This window comes from Thermobia domestica, chromosome 6 (genome assembly GCF_964235325.1).
Source record: "Thermobia domestica chromosome 6, izTheDome1.hap1.1, whole genome shotgun sequence".
Taxonomy (NCBI): domain Eukaryota; kingdom Metazoa; phylum Arthropoda; class Insecta; order Zygentoma; family Lepismatidae; genus Thermobia; species Thermobia domestica.
Genome location: NC_137459.1, coordinates 197,839,105 through 197,860,734, shown reverse-complemented (window position 1 = coordinate 197,860,734; position 21,630 = coordinate 197,839,105). Strand labels below are relative to the sequence as shown.

Genomic DNA, 21,630 nt, shown 5'->3' with positions numbered 1-21,630 from the left:
CTATAAAGTAGTCGTGTTAACACCGGAATGCTACGTGTTATGAACATTGCAAAATAATATTCTAGTGCCTTGAAGTATTCTTTAAAATTGTGTCTCAACAATGTCTTCGTCTGAAGACGATATGTATGAACCTAAAAGGAAAAAGGGTAGGCACAATAAAGACCAGCGTATCGAAGAAATTGAAAAACAAGCTAGACAACGCGGAGAAGAGTTTGTGACAAGTAAGGGGCATTTAGTGGAAACAAGAGTAACAGGTAATGATTGTAACTGTCGCAAAAAATGTACAGAAATGTTTACTGAAGAAGAAAAACGATGTATAATAAATGTTCTTTTCTGTGGACGTCCTAAGAACGAACGTGATACGTATCTTGTAGGCTTAATTGAACGACATGATGTTGCACGTCATCGTCCTTTGACAACTGAATCTAAGCGTAATACTTCATCTTTTAAATATTTTGCAATGAAATATAATACTAGAATAGAGGTGTGTCGCAAAGCTTACATGGCTCTTCATGCCATAAAATCTAATAAAGCAGTTGAACGTTTAACTAAGCTAGTAGAAACAAATCAGAAACCAGAGGATAAGAGAGGTAAACACACTAACCGGGGAAATACGTTAGGTGCTATAGTTTTGAATAAATTAGATGAGCATATTGCCTCGTTCCCCACAAAGGTTTCACATTACACATCTCAGCCCATTACTTATTTACAATCTGACTTAACAGTGAAAACAATGCACGAACTGTTTGTAGAAAAACATCCAGAGTTAAAACCAGTTGTTAAATATGAGTATTACTTACGTTATTTTCGGGAAAATTATGGTTACCGATTTGGACGTCCACAAGTGGATGTGTGTCCCACATGTGAAGATTTAAACACGAAAATAAAATCTACAACTCTTAATGATATAGCAAAAAAAGTTGCAGTAGCAGAATTACTTGTCCATAAAAGGCGGGCAAACAAATTTTACTCTAAATTCAAGGAAGTCAGTGACATGTGTAAAAGTAGAAATGACGTCATGGCCATAACATTTGACTATATGCAGAATCTTCCCCTACCGTTCATTCCTGTTCAGGAAATATTTTATTTACGGCAACTTTGGTTTTATGTTTTTAATATCCATGATATAGGTAGACAGAAATCAGTATTCTTTACATATACTGAAGGAGAGGCGAAGAAGGGCCCTAATGAAGTATCTTCATTCATTTACAGTTTCATTAATAGCATCCCAGATGAAGTTACAGAACTGCATATATTTAGCGATGCTTGTGGGGGTCAGAATCGGAACCACACCCTCAGCAGATTACTTTTGGGCCTAACCATGAATGATAGATTTAAAGTGGTTAGTCATTATTTTCCAATCCGGGGCCACAGCTTTCTGCCATGTGATCGAAACTTCTCAGTTATTAAAAGGGCAATAAAAAGGTATGATCGCATTTATACACCAAAACAATATGAAGACATCATTAAAACAGCCAAAAAGACGTTTCCACAGTTTGAGGTAAGGAGTGTCAAAAACGATGATATCATTAACTTTAAGGATTGGTGGCCTTACTATTTCAAGAAAACTACAACAGACATTGAGAAAAAAGGTGAGAAGTTTTCTATTAGTCAATATAGACATCTTGTGTACAATAGTGAAACTAAAGGCTGCATAAAAGCCTATCAGTACATTGATGGCATAAAAAACGTAACTTTTAAACTGAACAAAACAGACGCTAGCAAGATGGTGTTTCCTCAAGACCTTGCTTACAGGGCAAAAGTACCAGTGAATCCAAAGAAGCTCAGAGACATTGAAAAAGTTAAGCATTACGTGCCGGAGGTGTATCAAGATTTCTATCACAATATCGTGCAGTTGCCAGTTTCTGAAGATGCTAGTAGTGACATTGATGATGAGTAGATACAAAGGTGTTTTGTTTAAACAAACTTTATTCTAAATGCATTTACTATAACTTACATTTTCTACGTTTTGTATCGCATCTAAACTGATGTTATAAATAACTTTTCATTTTTAAAAGAAAATGTCACTAATATTGTTTTGAAACTTCCAATGTAAATAAGTTTTTCACTAAATGTACTATGTATTAATGAGTTGACGGTTTTTAACCATGTGTTTAGAAATAACATTGGTTTTTCTGTATATTTTGTACACTTTTTTGCCACATTTGTTTGTTGCGTGGAAAAAGGAGAATATTCCGCAAACAAATTTCCTGTGTAGCCGGAAATATAACATATTTAAATGTTTTTTCTTCGTGGCAAATAATAATCCTTAGCATACACTACAAGTTTATAATGCAAAACAATCTTGTATGAGCAACAGATTTCTCAATAAATAGTTTTTTTTTAGTTTCCCGAAAGTAAGATATTCGGGAATGTTCTCCTTTTTCTACTCACCGATTCAATTATTTTTTAGAACATCCCATGGCGACACAGGGGCTGGCGCAATTTTGCGTTTTTTTTTCTATTTTAGGCGTTTACGTTGTTTTGAATATATCAGAATGCATTTGTCCTATCAAATTGAAAATTGCTGGACGTCTCCAGCTCGCGCAGAGCTAAAACTTTTATCCCTCAACATTTTTTTTTTTCCTAAAACCACTTGAATTGGGTGAAATCAACGTCTGCAGTAGCAACATTTTTGGACATTGAAAACATGTCTGGGAAGAGGAAACAACTGACGTAGAGGTCCGAATTTGTGTGTGCATGTAGTACGGGGACATACGTTAATACATAAAAAATTACAGACCTGTAGCTTCTCCCAAAGGCTTGGAAAAAGAACCGTAAAGTTGGGGAATTATGCCAATTTAGCATATTTCACTGTCCAAAATCTCCAATGGACCTGAATAGAAAAATCTGAATTTTTTGGAATAGTTAGTGGTTTAGTATACCATAAAACACAACAAAGCGCGTTTTGTGCTTTTGAGCAGAAGGGGGTCAAAGTACTAAGTAATGACGTCATACTCTACGAGGTGTTTTGTTCATAAAATCTACTGGAAATTCGTCACTGGTTTACAGCGAGTAAGTGTTCACTGACTTGAGAATGTAGATCAAAAGAAAGGACAACAGTCTCCTGCATGAGTTGACAGTTAAAACAAGAATAAACATGATTATCATTGATGCAGCAAGCAGCAAGAGCAAGGAATATTTACGGATATATATATATATATTTTTTTTTCAAGGGTGCATTTTGACTTTCCTCGCCGCCTGCTGATAGCGGCATTCTTTACCAGTGCTGCTGTGGGTTAGATAAGGCCAACTAGAGGAAAGAAACCAGCTTGAGAGGCTTGACTGGACAAACTATTCATCCTACTTTATTTTACTTCACAATAAATTTCCAGTAGATTTTATGAACAAAACACCACCTAGAGTATGACGTCATTGCTTAATACTTTTACCCCCTTCTGCTCAAAAACACAAAACGCGCTTTGTTGTGCGTTATGGTATACTAAATAACTAACTATTCCCAAAATTTCAGATTTTTTTATCCATGCCCATTGGAGATATTGCACAGTGAAATATGCTAAATTTTCATAATTCGTCAACATTACTATCTTTTCCAGGCTTTTGGGAGCAGCTACAGGTCTGTAAATTTGTGTATATTAACTTATGACCCCTACTACATGCATACACACATTCCTACCTCTACGTCAGTTGTTTCCTCTTCCCAAACATGTTTTCAATGTCCAAGAATGTTGCTACTGCAGACCCTGATTTCACCCCCTTCAAGTGGTTTTAGGAAGAATTAAGAGATCAAAGTTTTAGCTCTGCACGAGTTGGAGACGTCCAGCAATTTTCAATTTGGTAGGACAAATGCATTCTGAGATATTCAAAACAACGTAAACGCCTAAAATAAAAAAAAACGCAAAATGGCTGCAGCCGTTGCGTTGCCATGGGATGTTCTAAAAAATAATTGTGGTTTTGAAGTACCCTGATATAGGATAAACATTCATGAAAAATAAATAAATAAATATATATATATATATATATATATATATATATATATATATATATATATATTGTTGTATTTTATTTTTTTTTAAAGGTCGAGCGGCATTTTTTTTTCTCTGGATCTCTTTGCATGGATTGACCTATTAGTGTTGTTGTTCTTCCAAATATAAAGAGAAATGTAGTATTGAACATCGGTAATTCCGTATACCATAGGTGCCGACTACATGATTATGGCCTTGGTTCGGAGGCTCAAGCATCCCTTGCTCGAGTATTGATGTGTGCTCATGAAATTAATATCGAAATAACACTTTCATGACATTGACGAAAACTTAGTCCATATGACCACAAGTTTGGTTTCATGGGCGGATACTTACAAGTTGAATAATTGTTTATCAATGTAACGTTTAGCCTCCTTAGGTATACGGCACATCGAGGATTCAGTAATATCACATACAACAATAAATAATCCATGAATATTCACAAGTGAGTGTGATTTTGTAAAGCTACTTCAAATAAATTGGAGCTTGATGCCGTTATTTTGTATTTCTAATATAGGTCAAAGGTATTTATATAAATTGAGTTTACACAAAAACAGAGTTGATTCGTTTTTCAGTTTTCACTTAAATTCTTCTAAAATATTAAGAAGTTTGATTATAATCATTATTATCTTACTTTTATTTATTTATTTATTTATTTATTTATTTTACAAATATTGCTAAACATATCGTCATAGCTTTTCTGCTATTATTGGCAGGTCACTTGCTGCAACTGAGAAGCTTCGATGTACGGTGGTCCTCAGCTAGTCTCTCCGCCTTGACGCAGCAATTTTCTGTTTTAATACCTTCCTTCAACTAGTCTTTAGTCCCTTCCTTGTTTTTCCTTCCACAATACCCTCTAGCACTTCCCTCATAATACAGTTCCTCCTCAGCCAATGTCCCAACTAGTTCCTCTTCCTCCTCTTAATTACATCTAAAATTCCTCTTTTCTTTTCCACTGCTGCTATTTCTAACACTTTATTCATTTTCCGTTCAACCCAGCTAACTCTCTCCTTTTTTTTCCATGTCCACGTTTCGAAAACCTCAATTTTTTCATAGTTTTGACTAATGTTCATGTTTCTGTCCCACAGAGTACATATTAGAATCAGTGAAACAAAATCTCAATATTCAATTGGAACTTTGTTCAATACAAAGATTAGCTAATCGTGGTTAAGAAGAAAAAAATGACGTCTTTAGAGTGTACAAATAATTTTACAATTCACGGTGTTTCAGTAATATATGCCGTCTTGATTTTCTTTCATGCGTCTCAAGTGTAGCCTCCCCAGTTTGGTAACCAATGGGATATTTGATCTGTTAAAAAAATATAAAATGATTACGAAACGTAGTGATTTATAAGTAGTGAAGCGTGGGCACCCATGAAAAAAAATGTCATCGCCTATGCTGTGCACTATCATACTTACATGAAAGTAAACTATATTACACTTAGAAACATACATTGTATTCCCGTTAAATACAATGGTAGGGGGAATTTATTATCCTTTATATCCAGAGTAAAATTTACCTATGAAAAGCATAAGATTTCTTAAAACAAGACTTGCAAAACTCTTGCACAAGACCAAGACCAAAACCAAGGTTTCTAGTGCAAGAAAAAGACAAAGATCACCCGGGTCTTGGTCTTGCATTTGCTCATCACTACATCTCTGGGGGTTGGATCGGTGAAGAATAAGGAAGTAAACGGTAAATTGAAATTTTGCATATACGCGTAATGTGATACAATTTCTTCCAATAATTCTATCTAAACTCTTCTGAACTTGCACTGTTGACACAGCACATCATTCCAATATGAGCATGAATCTCCTTCCTACTTCCGCACTATACTCGTATTTGTACATGTCCATTTACAGACAGAAGTGAAGGGCGGGAGGACTTAGAAAGGGAGTGAATTTTATAAACAAACATACAAACTTAACGTTTTAATAAATAGATGTTGCGGTGGAGATAGATGATGTCAAAAGGGGGAAAAAAATCTTGTAAATCTGTATGAGAGTACGTTTCATTGTGGTTCTTTTGCTTTTGAAGTTGCCAGAATGCAATAAATAGGTTTTGCCATTTAAATTAAAGCAAAGAGTCGGCAATTTGTCAACCTGCTGTGCATAGCTGTTCTACTGGTTTCTTAATTACCAATACCCTAGCAACAATGTTCATCTTATGGGCTGGAAACGACCCCTAAAATGTTGAGTAGAAAAATAACAGCAATTTTAGTTAAATTTTAGTATCAACTAGTAAATCTACACTAAATTTTCCGTTATTGAGCGGCTACGCAAATTTAGATTAATCACAGCTCATACGGTAATTCTATGCAGTACACAGTAACTTGCATATTAGTTACGAATGTAAATATAGGCTAATATGAAAATACTCAACCCAGTGTTCGAATTACAGGGGGAATATTTTAAAAATTGTAAGGGAGAAATATTGCTCGTTGAAGTTCTATCATAAAATAAGCATCTGCTCGTTTATCCTTGAAATTTTAGATGATACAAGCCCCAAGGAAAAGAGGAATAATTTGCCAGGAAAGAGTAGTAGTTCCACCTAGAATTCCTGTGCATACGAATGACTTTCCACGAATGTTTTTTACACATTGAAGGTTTTCCAGAATTCCTACTACAAAACAATATATTATGGACAGATATAAAAGGAATTTGAAATTCCACTTACAACTATTCTGGGTGGTTTACCAGGTCTTTGACTTACTTACGGCGGATATTTTGTTAGGAAGGGATTTTGTGTTTACTGAACTGTATTACATATGTATAAATATTTTCAACTTGCAGAAAGTATTTTCTGACTTCTTATGAAACTATAATTTCTGTCCATAGTGAAGATGTTACATAAACTTTGGGGGAAGAAGACTGTTCGTATCTGAGTGTCCGTAAAAGGGAGGGTTCTGTCCCATAATGAACTGAAATTTCTAGTTTAGCCTCCTACGATTATGCATAGAAGTTAATGGAGACTGTGGTGTTGAGAATGAATGAAGTGGTGGCATGAAGAAAGGAGACAGAGACTAAACAACCCCCGAGAAAACCACGAACATTGTGTTTGTATATTGCAAAGTTAAATTGATGCGAGTTGGGGTCGAACCCCACACACCAGAGGTAAGCGCCCTACCACTGAGCCACTGCGGCTCGTTCTGTCCATAATAATGTATATATTTTTGCCGGGACAAAAAGGTCTATTCTGGAGGTGTCCGTTAAGGGGAGTTTCACAGGACTTTGCATTTCGCTCGTATATTGTAACTTGAGAACTAAAAATGGGATTATCCTATATTTGCACAGTCCTATATGGAGCCCAGCAAGAGAAGGTCTCGGACAGCTCGCAGCGGCGTTGCCACAACTCACGTGTTAAGGCTTTATCGGTGCATCTATAACGGCAGATTTCTTAATGGTGTAAGACTGGGTGACCGTGATTGGTAACACTAGCACCAACTGCATTTTCTCTCTACACGTGAAAAGAAACTTCAGGGACCCTCTCATGATGGCTCGTTTATAATTGAACGGTCATAAACAAGACTGTGTGAATTGTGCCACTGTTCCTAAGTGATAGATCGTCCCCCTTGTGCAAATCACTTCTGGCTTGATCCCAGGTTATGAGAGTTTGTGGGGTCAACATCGTATCTGTTGGTTTTTCTCTAGTGTCTCTATTTCCTTCCAACATTATCATCCTGCCAATTATTCCACATTTACTTGAGTTATATCTCATTCAGCCTGAAGAGAGAATTTGGAACATTTAAACTAAAAATTTTGCAATATGGTTTATTAATAAATAAGTCTTATCAATCTTGTCCTGCGGAATAAGAGTTCATAAGGTTCAGTTGCTTAAAACTGAATTTATCATAATCACATACGTAACCAACCTTTTGTAGTAAGAGTGGTGTCGAAACGTGGTTTTCACTCGTTCAATTTGAGTGCAATTCTCTCAACACTAAACATAAAGATTATTTCCATATATTCTCTAGACGTTAGCTGCATTCTGTGTCAACCTGCAACGACAATAAAAATATAACATTGTTACAATCTTGTCCTTGATAACTTTTTACTAATTAAATTTAGATTAACACAAGCTGGCCAGATTTTCAAACTAAAAACCGGAACACACCTTACATGTTGTTTTATCCTCTAGACATTGCTGTATTAATAGTTGTTAGAAAATAGGCTAGTTAAAACATCTAAGAATACAGGAATTTAATTAATGCATGCAGCATACAGATTAATTAAGTGCAGCATTTAACACTATCTGCGTTGCCAATTTAATTCAAATATATAAGTAATGACAAATGAAGAATATTTAATTCACCTTTATAATTTACATATAGTTCTCAGAAAATTAGATTTTCTGTTAGAGCTCTTTGGTTTGCATGAGATGAACTTAAAATTCTGAGAAACGATGAAAGTGTGTTTTCACTGAGTACTGCTTTTAATGGTCCACATTAAAGAGACTGTTTCTCTTTAGTTCAATACGTGTTCATAAGAATGAAGAGGCGTTACACATAAGCATTTGTTCCAGGAACACACAAAGGCAAATATCACCGTTTTGCAGATATTGTCAATCATGATGTCTAGATCCTTGCACTGTTGAAATATTGCTACTTTACCCAGCATTGGTAAATAGTTTCCTTGTATTCCAAACCTTCATGCTTTGATGTACTTATTGGATAAATTTCATGAAAAAAATAATTAATTTAAACCTGACACAGTTTCATAATCGCAAAATAAACTAATAAATGATTGCACCGTTCCACATACACACGTTTTCAACACATTTATGACACTTTCTTGATGATATCGTCATTATGGCGGCACCCGTTTTTAGTTTCTTTATATAATGAACACAATTGCCAAAGGAAGAATTAGCGAGTTTTAAAAACCCAGCGTTGATGAAGCCGCCTTCATATTGAAAAACCTTGCTCACATCGGAGATGAAGGCATTCGTTTTCTGATAATCAGACGTTCACATAGGTTTTCAATCAAACTGGAAACTTCTATCAATAATAACTCTTCTGCTTGTAATTTCGTTTTAGTTCCGTTCTAAACATACAGTTGGTCAGCTGAAGTTTCAGCCGTTGAAATTGGGTTGGAGAAATAATAATTCAATTTCTCTATTAAGAGAAAGGATTTTAAGCCACCAAACATACTTTAAACGATCTGACAGGCAGCGGGCAGGCACATCCATCATGTTTTGCTGTGACTTGAGTGGTTTTGTACTCCATATCTGCGAACTTTCAAAATTCCTTTTAACATCCAAACATTCAGTCTGTCTTAACATTGTAGATGTTGATATATATATATATATATATATATATATATATATATATATATATATATATATATATATATATATATATATATATATATATATATATAAAATAATGCTCCATGATTATGCACCGAGATTAGGGGAGTTGCTGATAAGGTGGATGATAATGGTGGAATGATGAAAGCGAGAGGGGGGGGGAGGCCCTACGCTCACGGTGTTCTTCCACCACGAAGCTCACTTGGTAGGAGTTGGGACCGAACCAGAACCTTACACACTGGAGACGATCTGTTTGTAAATCTATAATGCTTGTCTTTCAATCCAAGACATGGAGAGCAGTCGAGGGACAGATGTAACAATCAGGTTGGGGGCCCGGGCGTCTGCCTCCTTGCCTTCTTTAGACTCGTCACTGTATTGTATGATTCCTTTTCTATTTAAAACTTTTAAATTGAATTCAAGACTGCTGCTGACACTCCCAATCACATGAAATCCCTCTGAGTTACAATGTTCCTGTTGTGACTACTTGTGGTCGGCTAAACTTTTTCATGTTATACGGTGTGGTAAGATATTTTAACTCATCCTGTAGCATGTTTTGGTGTAATTAAAATAGAAAGCTTTAACATACCTTATTAATACAATGCTATGGATATTATATATGGATATTTGGTGTGTTGGCTCGTAGGAATAAAAGTAGACCGAAGGATTTTGAAAACAGTTTTGATGATGCAAGCACGAACAAATGTGTGAATGAATGAAGAACGTTACTAAAAACAGAACTTCGCAATATGTACTTGTCGTCTACAAAATTCTATTAATACTACCTGAAATCCTCTTTCTTCATACCGAAAGAATGGGCTTTCGGGAAATATGTGAATCCCCTTCCCCCTTAAAATATTTATTTCAGTGAGATTGTAATGATAAAAAATACAGAAATGTACTCTTATTTTTGGCATAAATATTGAAACATTCTACGTCTAAACAATATGCATTTAATCAAATTGATATGATTTAAAAACTCAATTTGCAAGGGGTACTAACCATATTCCAAAAGTAATTTCCAATTTGGTTACACTTGAACTTAAACGGCATTGGAAGCGTCACTATTCATTTCAGCGAACCCGAAAAGTATGGATTGCATCACTGTATAAGTAGTTTTGTATTATTTTTACATGCAACTTCTTCCAAATCTCGCCTCTTGAGGTGTCTTACTTCCCAGATTGAAAGTCATATGTTTCATCAAGTTCAGTTAAAATTGCTCCAGATGTTCGAGTTACGCTGGACTATATATTCATATACATACATCGAAATATATGTAATGTTCTAGCAACCCCTGGACGTTTCCCCTGTAAATTCCCAATCCAGCTGGCATGCCCGTTAATGCTAAAATTGGGATTAAGTATACTCCCGATTGTAACATAATAACTTAAAGAAACCAAACTATGGATTCTATACTAATGTAATTTGAAAAAAAAAATGTTCCCCTTCTCACCCCCGCCCCCCATGCCGATTGTGGATGAACTTGCACCCAACGTTATCGGGAGTGTAATTATATGCTCAGCGACATCGAGAATTGTGGATTGGACATTAACATCGGTCGTTTTCGATTATTTCTACATGCCAACCCCTTTTCAGTACCTTGGGGTGCTAATGAGATTGAACGTAGACTTAAATTGTAGAGAGTGTCACCAATCAACCTAGGGACCCCGAAAACTATGGATTCGATACTAATATGGATCGTTTATATTTTTCATGTCACCATTCGTCCCCGTAAGGGTACTATTGGGGGCGGAATTTGGGCTAAAACGGCATTTGGAGTGTTGCTGTTCATCTTAGCAACCCCGGAAACTATTTACTCTACACTATCATCAGTCGTGCAGGGCACGGTCTCTCAATGGTAGAACGCGTACCTCTGGTATATGGGGTCCCCGATTCAATCCCTGGCGAAGTGAGTTCGTGGTGGACAACATAGTGTCCGTGATTTTTACCGGAGTACTCCAGTTTCCTCCCACATTCTTATTCCAGAAAGTCTTTCATCATTCATTTCCCTTAATAATCTCCCTCCCTTAGCCTAAAGTGCATAAACTGAAAGATTTTATTTCACTAATATCGGCAGTTTTCTATCATTTTATATACTATCCCCTTCCACTCTCCGTAGGGGTGCTACAGGTCTTACATATACTGGAGGCTGAATTTGAATGTAAATGTCATCAGAACTGCCACCAGTTAACTTGGGGACCGCAAAAACTATGGATTCGACACTAATATCGGTAATTTAAAATTATATTTACATGTCACAGTTTCACTTCTCCGGGAACTAATGGGGGCTGAACTTAAATGGCATCTGGAGTCACTCTGTAAGCTATCCCAAAAACTATGAATTCGGCACTAATATCGGTCGTTTTTCTTTAAAAAAAATCGTCTGTCCCTCCCACTCCCTCTAGGAGTACTTAAGTCTTATTCCGACTGGGGACTGAATTTGAACAGCATCAGGACTGCTACCAATTAACTTAGCGAGGCAACTAATGATTTGACATTAATATTAGTCGTTTTTAAGTTTTTACAGGTCATTTCACCCTCCCCCTAAGGGTATAAATGGGAACTTAATTCGGAGTTAAACAGCATCGGGTGTATCACTATTTGTCGAGGTGACCCCGAAAACTATAGGTTAGATACGAGAATCAGTCGTTTTCGATTTGTACGTCTCCTTCCCTCCCGTAGGATCTTACCCTAACTGAGAGCTGACTTTGGACATAAAAGGCATCAAAATTGTCAGCAATCAACTTAGTGACCCGAAAACTATGGATTCGAACTAATTTTCAATGATTTCTACATGTCACCCTCTCTCAGGAGAACTCTTGGGAGCTGAATTTGGATCTAAACGGCATCGAAAGTGTCACTGTTTATGTCAGACTATAAAATGCTTTTCTAAAATGTAAAAAAAAAATTAATTTAGTAGATCCCTTGAAGATATAACTTTTTCCGAAATTGTAGCTGTTAATTGCCAGTAAAAACAAAATCGTAGCGTAATTCAGATATGATCATCATGAACCTAGAACTACAGGATATACAAATTAAAGTATATTCAAGTTCACACAAACTATTTTTGAGAAGCGTTGATAACAGTACACACTGAAGTTCGAGAAACGTGGAAGAAATACTTTTGGTCCCATGATGTATGAAATTAATAATTATAAGAAAGTCATTAGTCCCAGGACGTGCTAAAAGCCAGAATATTTAATAATCCAGGTAGGTTTTCCTACAAGAAAAAGAGTTGAAGCTTTTCGTCTTTTTAAGTGGTGTATCATCTCGGAAAGTTGTTATTATTAATAATAATAATAATAATAATAATAATAATAATAATAATATTATTATTATTATTATTATTATTGGAAGAGGTCTGTCTCCTCTCGTTATCTTGTCAAGAAGATTCTCTCGATTCGTGGACAACTATAGATCCAGTAGTAATGTTTTTTTTTTTTCTACAGTGTGCCTTCGTCTTTGTCATATATTTACAGTTGGGAGGTACTGTAACTCAGTGGTAGAGCGCTTACCTCTGGTGCATAGGGTACCTGGTTTGATCCCCGGCCAAGTTATTATGTGGTAGACAACGTCGTGCTCGTGGGTTTTCTCGGGATGCTCCCGTTTGCTCCCACTTTCTCATTCTACCAATTATACCATTATCATTCACTTGCTTTAATCGTCTCCCTTAGCCTTAGCTAACGTGGGACGTTAAACTCAGAGATTTCATATGTTTGCAGTTGGCTTCATCTAACATTATCGCAATTCATGTTGTTGACTTTTTTTTTTTAATCTCTGGGAGTGATTTCAATTGCGTTATCAACATGAATACTTGAAATAATTCTTAATTTCCCTTTATCTTCAGTTCTCTTGTTCGGATTCGTTCAATGTGGTTAAACTTAACTTTCAACACACATTTATTTGATTTACAGTAACTAATAAATTAATGAAACTAAGTTGTATTGACCAGTTCATATTTGTTGATGAATTGTATTTTCTTCTTGCAGGTGACGAGTCGTCAAGTGCCAAATAATAGGACTATACGTAATGGCAACGGTAGCTAGTGAAGCTTCGAATGTGGAATATCACAAAAAAGAACCGTCTACTCCGGAGTCAGATGCTGATGACTCTACGCCAAATGAATGTAGTGACGATGTTCAAAATTCGACACAAGATTCGGTTGTGCATGTGGAAAATAACATTCCTGTCGAATCTTTACCCGAACCCGAACTGAAGGATAGTGACACGGACGATTTAAAACAAGTCTGCGAAGACACTAATGAAAAGACTGAAACAAATAACACAGAAATAAACGAAGTTAATTTGGCCGACGGTGTACGTGATATATCAGAAAATGAAGACGACCCACCTGGAAGTCCAAAGATTGTAAAAACAATGGTGAAGAAACAAGAGTCCCAAATACTCCAAGGAACGCAACCAAATAATAATAGTAATAACAATAATAATAATAGTAATAATAAAGAAACTGTTTCTATAACTACTTCTAATACGAAACCAGGAATAAAATCACCAAAGCTTAATAGAACAGATGAAAGTGTGATAGCTAGGGAAATAAGATTACAAAGGGAGAAAGAGGAAGCACTTGCAAAAGAACGTGAAATCGCGATTCAGAAAGCTTTGAAACAGCAGCAGCAGCAGCAACAACAGCAACAGCAGCAGCAGCAGCAGCAACAACAACAACAACAACAACAGCGGCAACAGCAACAACGACAATCATCATCGAAACGAGCCCCCCAAAGTGTGTCTGTCCCAGTTCAAACATTCTCGCCCTTAAACGGTTTTACGCATACTTTTGAGACTGAAGAAGGAGAAGAAGTAATTTATGATGTAGTAAGTCCTGTAGCTCCCACACCCACGGAAACGAAAATAGCTCTCGAATTACGCGAGATGAGAGAGCGAGAGGAGGAACTCCGGTATTTAAGACAACGATTTAATTCCAAAGATAATCTGATTAGTGACGATGGAGTTGACACTTTCAACAGTATTCCAACCACAGACGAAGGCAATTTTTCTGAATATGGAAGCGAGGAGAAAGAAATCAGCCTGGACGGAAACAGCAGGTAAGAGACTATTCATGTGAAATTATATTATTATGCTTTTAGTTATTGTAAATCATTGTGAAGTTCAGCGTAGCAGTTTTGAACTTGACAAATTTTACTTCAGTAATCCAAAATTGTTCCGTGTACAAAAGTAACTAGAAAACTCATCTTCGGAGAAAAGTTATTGTAAAAATAAACATCATCTCAAGTAACTAACTATTACTACTACTCAGTGGCGTATTTACGATTTTCTTTCGGGGGGGGCTTTGCTAACTTTCGGGGAGGGCTTTGCCTGAAAATGTGAAAATTCTGCAAGATATTTCATATACTTTACTATAGTAAGTAAGATTTCGGGGGGGCTTAAGCCCGGAAGCCCCCCCCTAAATACGCCACTGCTACTACTACTACTGCTACTATTAAATCCTTTACTTCTAAATTAAGCGTGATGAGTGGCATCGTCCTAACATCCAAGTAGTTCAGAGCTATACTTATTTCTAGTGTCATGTGTATTTGTGTAAGTAGTGTTTAGGCGAAACAATATCAAAGTATATTTAAATATGTACAGGAAGCAGTGAAATATAAACAAATATGAATTAACACACAAAATATGTCCAACACAGTAATAGGACAAAATATTCACTTTTAGTAATCAGATCTTTGGTTTACTGTAGGTATTTAGAATTTGTAATACTTATAACTTTGTAGTACTTATCCTTATTTTGTACTTTAAAATGACGTGCAGTTTTTAATATTTTCGCACCAGCTTCAGAAGTAATTGAGTTCAAATATGACAATTGTTCTAAATTAGGGAAATTTGAAAAAAAAAGTGCAAATAGCCTTAGATCCAAATTTGAAGAATATGGTGAGCTAGTGATTGATCGTTACTCTGATCAACGAAAGCTTGCAGTAATATATAACGTGCACTAAACCTTTTTTTCCTCTGATGATTCTGTACTTTAGCTCGCTCCATGTTCCTATAATACATACCGTAGACTATTCTCATGAAATTCCCCGTATACATCTAGAATCCATTCTTCATTGTTTTTTTCTTCACTTTACTGTATCCATTCCGTTTGCCGGAAACAGAAGGGCAATTGAGATGAGAAAGTTGCTAAGCAAACGGAATGCGTTCCGTTCTTGTAACTATAGCTCTCTTGCTGGGATACTATGTTTAAATCTTACTTTTTTTCCCATGAAGTCATAATATACAGTTAAGATTATAGTTTTGCTCATGTCATAGTCGTCTTTGGTAGTTGACTAATCAACTGTTACACTGCTACCTTGGAAATATCCATAAGGAGATACTAAAATGATTTTCTGAATTTTGTTTTCCTGAAATTTTAGTTGTATTTAAATCAACTTGTGTAGTAGATAAACAATCTCAACTTTGATTCTGCTATTGCATAGATTTGACACTTAGTGTACAATATATCTCAGTTGTAAGCTGTTACTTTTTCCTTCCATAAAATTACACTCTAAGAGTAGATCATTCTAGATATTTTGTTAATATGACTTGGTGGAAGACCCGGGTTCGATTCTTGGCTGGAGTTCATTTGGTTCGGATACCACTTCAAGCTGTAGGTCCAGGTTTCATATAGCTTTGCTGCTGAAAGGAGTGTTAAACTCGAATCTGAGCAACTTAAAGCCAATACTCACTCTTTATCAGAGCTATCTTTCAAATTTGTCTAGTATCAGCATAATGATTGTCTTAAGGTACCGTAAACAAGATATCGCAATAATTTTGCATCCAAGACCTTGTCTTATCTTGACTAACAGAAGAGTCTGTTATTTGAACGGCAAGAGATAAGATTATTTAAAACAGATTCAAACTGTAGGTTTCAAGGTATTCGTAAATATAACATAAAATTTACTAGAATTTCGTAAACCTTCTCGCAAACCCTCCTCTAAATAAATTTTTCCAAGGTTAAGTCAAAGCAAAATAGTTTCTCGCACCTGAAAGATGTAGATGCATGTTGTTTTAAATTATTGATCTTTGCCTACGAAGTTAATTTTCCTGAATTATTATTATTATTATTATTATTATTATTATTATTATTATTATTATTATTATTATTATTATTATTATTATTATTATTATTAAACAGGGGAATAGTTAAATAGTTCTCTTGTAGCCGAACAACAGGTAGACGACCCCGTTCTTTAGACATCGTTAGGAAAAATCTTCAGTTTCAAGAGATGATAGTTTCCTTTGAACTCATCCCTAAACATTTCCAGTGAGTATTGAGAAACTACCCTATCTTCACTTTGGTTATCTAGGTAATCCGTAATAATTTCGTGTAAGTGCATTAATAGATTTATATTATCTTAAACTAAATGTCATTATATACCAAATTTTGTGTCATTAAGTCCAACAGTTCAGTCATTATGTCCGGCTTGCCAAAAACCTATTTTCATCTTCAGGGATTGTTTCCCTATATTCCTTTCCTTTGCGAACACTTATGAGTTAAGAACAACAAACCTTCCAAATTTCAGTTGTCAGTCAGTCTGACACAAGTAGTAATTCACAAGGAGACTTACGGAGACAGGGAGACTGACAAAAATGTAACTCACCAATTTGAATGAAACCTTGCATACTTGTAGAACATCGAAAAATAATCGACACGTTTTATTTTATTTACTTATTTATTTATTTTTAATTTCGGCAATGGTGTGGGTTTAAGAGTAGAAACCATCCTTTGAACGTTAGGGTTGGTTTTCAAGCATAGTCAGAAAACAATCATTTAATGTAGAAGAAAAACTGCCAGGAGGGTTTTAGGACAGCCGATTCGAAATCTGACGTCAGTTATAAAATTTCAAAATGGCGGATCCAATATGGTGATTGCAATTACAAAAAAAAATCTAGTTTGTAATGCTCTGCAGTTAGCCAAGAACAATTATAGTTGGCATAGGTTACTGCGAGAGGGCTGTGGACTGATTTGAAACACCTTTCTGTACTTATTTTAATGGGATGCTTGATTAAAGTGCGTCACTGCACCTCTCACTGTTCAAGGTGCTTGTAGTGAGTTCCCTCGGTTCTCACGATTCAGGGTGCTTATTTATAGAGAGTCCTCTCATCTCTCACTATGGCAGAACTTAATATATTCTAAATTGGTATAATTATGAATTTATTGCGAAAACTGATTGGATTGGAGTTTAACGTTCCATTCAGCAGCGAGGCTATATTAGATGTTAACCTACTGATTGACGATCACCTCTGGTGCTTGGGGTCCCGGGTTCGATCCCAGCCCCCGCCAAGTGAACTTTGTGGTGGACAAACACCGTGTGCGTGGATTTTTCGGGGTTCTCCCGTTTCCTCCCACTTTCTTCATTTCATTCATCACTCATCATCACAGTTTCCTTTAGCCTAACCGGCATAACCGTGGGACGTGAAACTCCGATTTCATTTTCCTACTGATTGACGAGGAATCAGAACCACATAAGCTCCCGTCGCGAACCGAGCCTGGGTCTCCCGCGCCAGAGATGCGTACGCTATCCATATAACCACGAAGGAGCTGTATTGAGAACTTATTACAGTAATGATCTTCCGTACAAAAGTGTATAATGTATAAATAATGTTTACACCACGCACATCTTATGCCAATAACTGCACAAATCGCAAAATGCTACACAATCTTTGAAACAACGTGTTACGGAATTTTTAAACGCATGTATTTTTTCATTACAATACTCAATCAATGGATGGTGAGACTTAATCGGTCGTTATATAATAAACTCGAAATTGTGATCCTACTTTCAGCCTCATTATTCCATTCAACAATCAATTTTAACGCTAAGAAATGTAAAGACGAAAATTTCGGGCATCAGAGTCAAGGCGTGAATAAATTCTATTATCAAAATTAGACCTAGTTTCCCAATTTAGCCTATAGCGTTCAAGACCTAACACGGATCGCAAATATACTATAAATCACTAGAAATAAGCACCCCAAGCAGTGAAAAGCGAGGGACTTACTTTAAATATGCACCCCGAATAACGAGAGGAGAGGGAACTCACTTTAGATAAGCACCCCGAATAGTAAGAGCCGAGGGGATTCATTATAATCACCCCAACTAGTGAGAGGTGCAGAGACGCACTTTAATCAAGCATCCCATTAAAATGTGTATAGAAAGGAGTTTCAAATCGGTTCGCAACCTTCTCGCAGTAACCCCTGCCAACTATAGTTGTTCTTGACTATCTGCAGAGCATTTCAAACTAGAATATATATATATATATAATATTGTAATCACCATATTCGATCCATCATTTTGAATTTTGACGTTAGATTCTGAATCAACTGTCCTAACCCTCCCTCCCCTGGTAGTGTGTTTTCTTCTACATTAAAGGATATCGGTCTGCTTGGAAACCACCCCTAACGTTCAAAGAGTAGTTTCTACCCTTAAACCAGCACGATTGCCGAAATAATAATAATAATAATAATAATAATAATAATAATAATAATAATAATAATAAAATAAGTGTCTATTATTTTTCGATGTTCTACGAGTATGCAAAGTTTCATTCAAATCGGTGAGTTACACTTACGTAAACCTCCTTGTCAGTAATATTTCGGTTTTACAGGCTGTCACGCGGCAGTCCGTATTTTGTGATCCTACTTTCCTTTTGCCCTTTCCACTGCATGATTTATTTTGTATTCATTCAAATTAATAACACATTTAAGAAAATGAATGTGCTACAATTGTGCTTTGAGATCAAGGGAGGTTGTGACGGACAAAATGATGGAGTGAAGAAAGTGGGAGGAAATTGAAGCATTACGGGTTAACCTAAATACTTAAACACAATTTGTAATGACCATAAAGCCAACTTGGCGGGAGCTGAAATCTAACCAGGGACTTCACGCCCTAGAAGTGAGGCAAACTCTGTACCACTGAGCAACTGCGGCCTGCACTCTTTATTTTGTGAAGCAAAGCGCACATATACCAAGTTCTGTATCTTTCTGTCCAACACTTTAAAGAACTATGTAATAATTGCAAGATTTCCTCCTCAAAAAGGTGGACTTTCCTAAATTCGTATAAGTAAAGTGGGATTTTTCTGTATATCAAAAGGCATTTGCACACCATGTTTGTATGTTTCAACAGAACCATGTAATAGTGAAAACAACTTCTTCCCCTCTTATCATTTTGGAGTAAAGTTTCTTTAAGAACAGTGTCTGTGATTGAAGGAGAATGTTTGCACAATATTTCAAAGTTCCTAACCTACTAGTTAGGAATGTGTGTTTTCCATTTAGTAATGGTTGAACTTAAATATGCTCATGAAACAATTCTGTATACTCGAGGGTTTTCAAACTGCAATTAGTTATGACTTCAATCTTCAGGGATGTTTTCTACATTTGATACATGAATCAGAAACATCAACGTGTATTTCTATGCTTTGTTGATTGTGTTCTAAATTTACATTTCTGTAAAATTATTTTTACACTGCACTCGTAACATTTATTCAAACTGAAAATATTTCTATCATCTCATGCTTTTGATGATTCAGCTGTAAAAAAATAAATTAAGTCCTACTATAAATACTTCGGAATTTATGGAATTTACTTCCAGTGCTTATCTTTTAATGTTTGATCAATCACATAATGACATAAATATGAAAAAGCGATAAAGAGGCTATAGATACGAGGTATATCAAATGCCTCCTTTATCTCATTATCTTTCGCCTCGCATTTCAGAAGGTGTTCATGTACTGCAACTTAACCGTGTTTTAGCATGTATTAAAGCAGTCGGCAATTGATTACTTTTACGAACAGGTAATACTTTAAATTTATATTTTTTAAATATGTTAAAGTAAAATTTAATTCCAGTATTCATACTTGGTTAGCTTCTATTACGGACAGAATCGTACTGCTTAATATTTCCCGTATAGAAAATAGCAATAGGCAATTTCCCCTCTAGTATTAGTCATTTTTGAATGTTTAGTTATCGAATTGTCTTTAATATAAAAGCGAATAATTCTGCTGACGCATATATAATACTATATGTCAACTGCCTGTTATGTTTTATCCCACATTCTTCAAGGTTGAGTATATTTATATTACTTTTTGTTTCATTTGGACAACGATTTAATGGTGCGTCATCATGGTTACACGTCACTTGTTTTAATAATAGTAGAATATCAATATTTTTAAAACTATTTTATACAGAAAATTGCAAATTATTTTGTCATGTTACATAACGCATATTTGCCAGCGATTTGTATTATCAGTTTATAAAACAATGTTCTGTTTCGGTTGCTGTTTGTTCACGACTGAAACATTTGGTCATGAGGTTTCTCATAGCAAACTGTCGATTCAAGCCTTTCACACATAGCATCTCTGCTGAACAGGGACAGACAGGCCCATATTTAGGTAAGTGCTATTCTGTGCTCGAGCATAGGGCGGCAGGATTTAGGGGGCGGCAAAATTTTAGATTTTTTAAAAGATTCATAATAAAGTAGTATTCAAAAGTGTCAACCAGCACAGTTCCCCGCAAGCGCGAGAAAATGTTAATGTGTTAAATTCGCTCTAATCACAGTAGTTAATGATTAGCTAGCTTATCTGAGTATTTTTAGAAAGTAATTCTCCTCCATCCCCTACCCCAAGGGGTGAGGATGAACTTGAACGTTGAACTCAGCGACCTCGAAAACTATGAATTCAACTATAATATTGTACGTTTTCTATTATTTTTAAAATTACCCATGTTATGGGGAGGACTTTGCGCCCCCTATATCTAAGCACAGGTGTGACCTAGGGACCTAGAGTAGGTAATTTTGATCATTTCTCTGAGAGCTTTAAGGGGCCGCTTTAATGGTGTCTCAGTGGAAGAGCGTTCACCTCTGGTGCTTAGTGTCCCTGGTTCGATCCCAGCTTGCGCAAATTGTACTTTGTGGTGGACAAACACTGTGTGGGTTTTTTCTCGGGGTTCTCCAGTTTCCTCCCACTTTTTCTTCCATCATTTCATTAATTATTTCATCATCACCGTCTCCTTTAGCCTAGATGCATTACCGTAGGACTGGAACTTAGTTTCATTTCATTCATTTCTGAGAGCTTTAAAATATCAAAGTTTTGTGTTTCTGTCGATTATGGTTCTCGGGTTGAAAAGCGCTACAGACAGGCAGATAGCTTAAGAATTAATAGAATGCATTTTCTCCGGACAGTAAATTAAAGCCTACATGAATAAATTACATATTAATATTGACAGAACGTGTCCCCAATGGATGAGTGGCTAAGCTCTTTGCCTTGTAATCAAGGGGTCCCGGGTTCAGTTACTGGTGGGGGCACAAGTGGTTCGGATCCCAAGTTAAGCTGTAA

At 36.0% G+C, this 21,630-nt stretch overlaps 1 protein-coding gene and 1 long non-coding RNA gene across 4 annotated transcripts in view; one reads left to right on the top strand and one right to left on the bottom strand.

The window, feature by feature from the left end:
• LOC145688393 (uncharacterized) overlaps positions 1–7,983 on the bottom strand; it is a 45,683-nt gene extending 37,700 nt beyond the window's left edge. Inside the window, exon 1 of the long non-coding RNA XR_014131891.1 lies at positions 7,855–7,983. This is a non-coding gene — a long non-coding RNA (uncharacterized LOC145688393). The remainder of the gene's footprint in view (positions 1–7,854) is intronic.
• Positions 1–21,630, top strand: part of LOC145688392 (uncharacterized) — a 242,273-nt gene that overhangs the window by 86,990 nt on the left and 133,653 nt on the right. For all 3 annotated transcript variants that reach the window (XM_081762564.1, XM_081762567.1, XM_081762565.1), the window contains exon 2: positions 13,277–14,350. In XM_081762564.1, coding sequence (XP_081618690.1) covers positions 13,317–14,350 — 1,034 coding nt within the window. In that variant the 5' untranslated portion in view covers positions 13,277–13,316. The remainder of the gene's footprint in view (positions 1–13,276; positions 14,351–21,630) is intronic.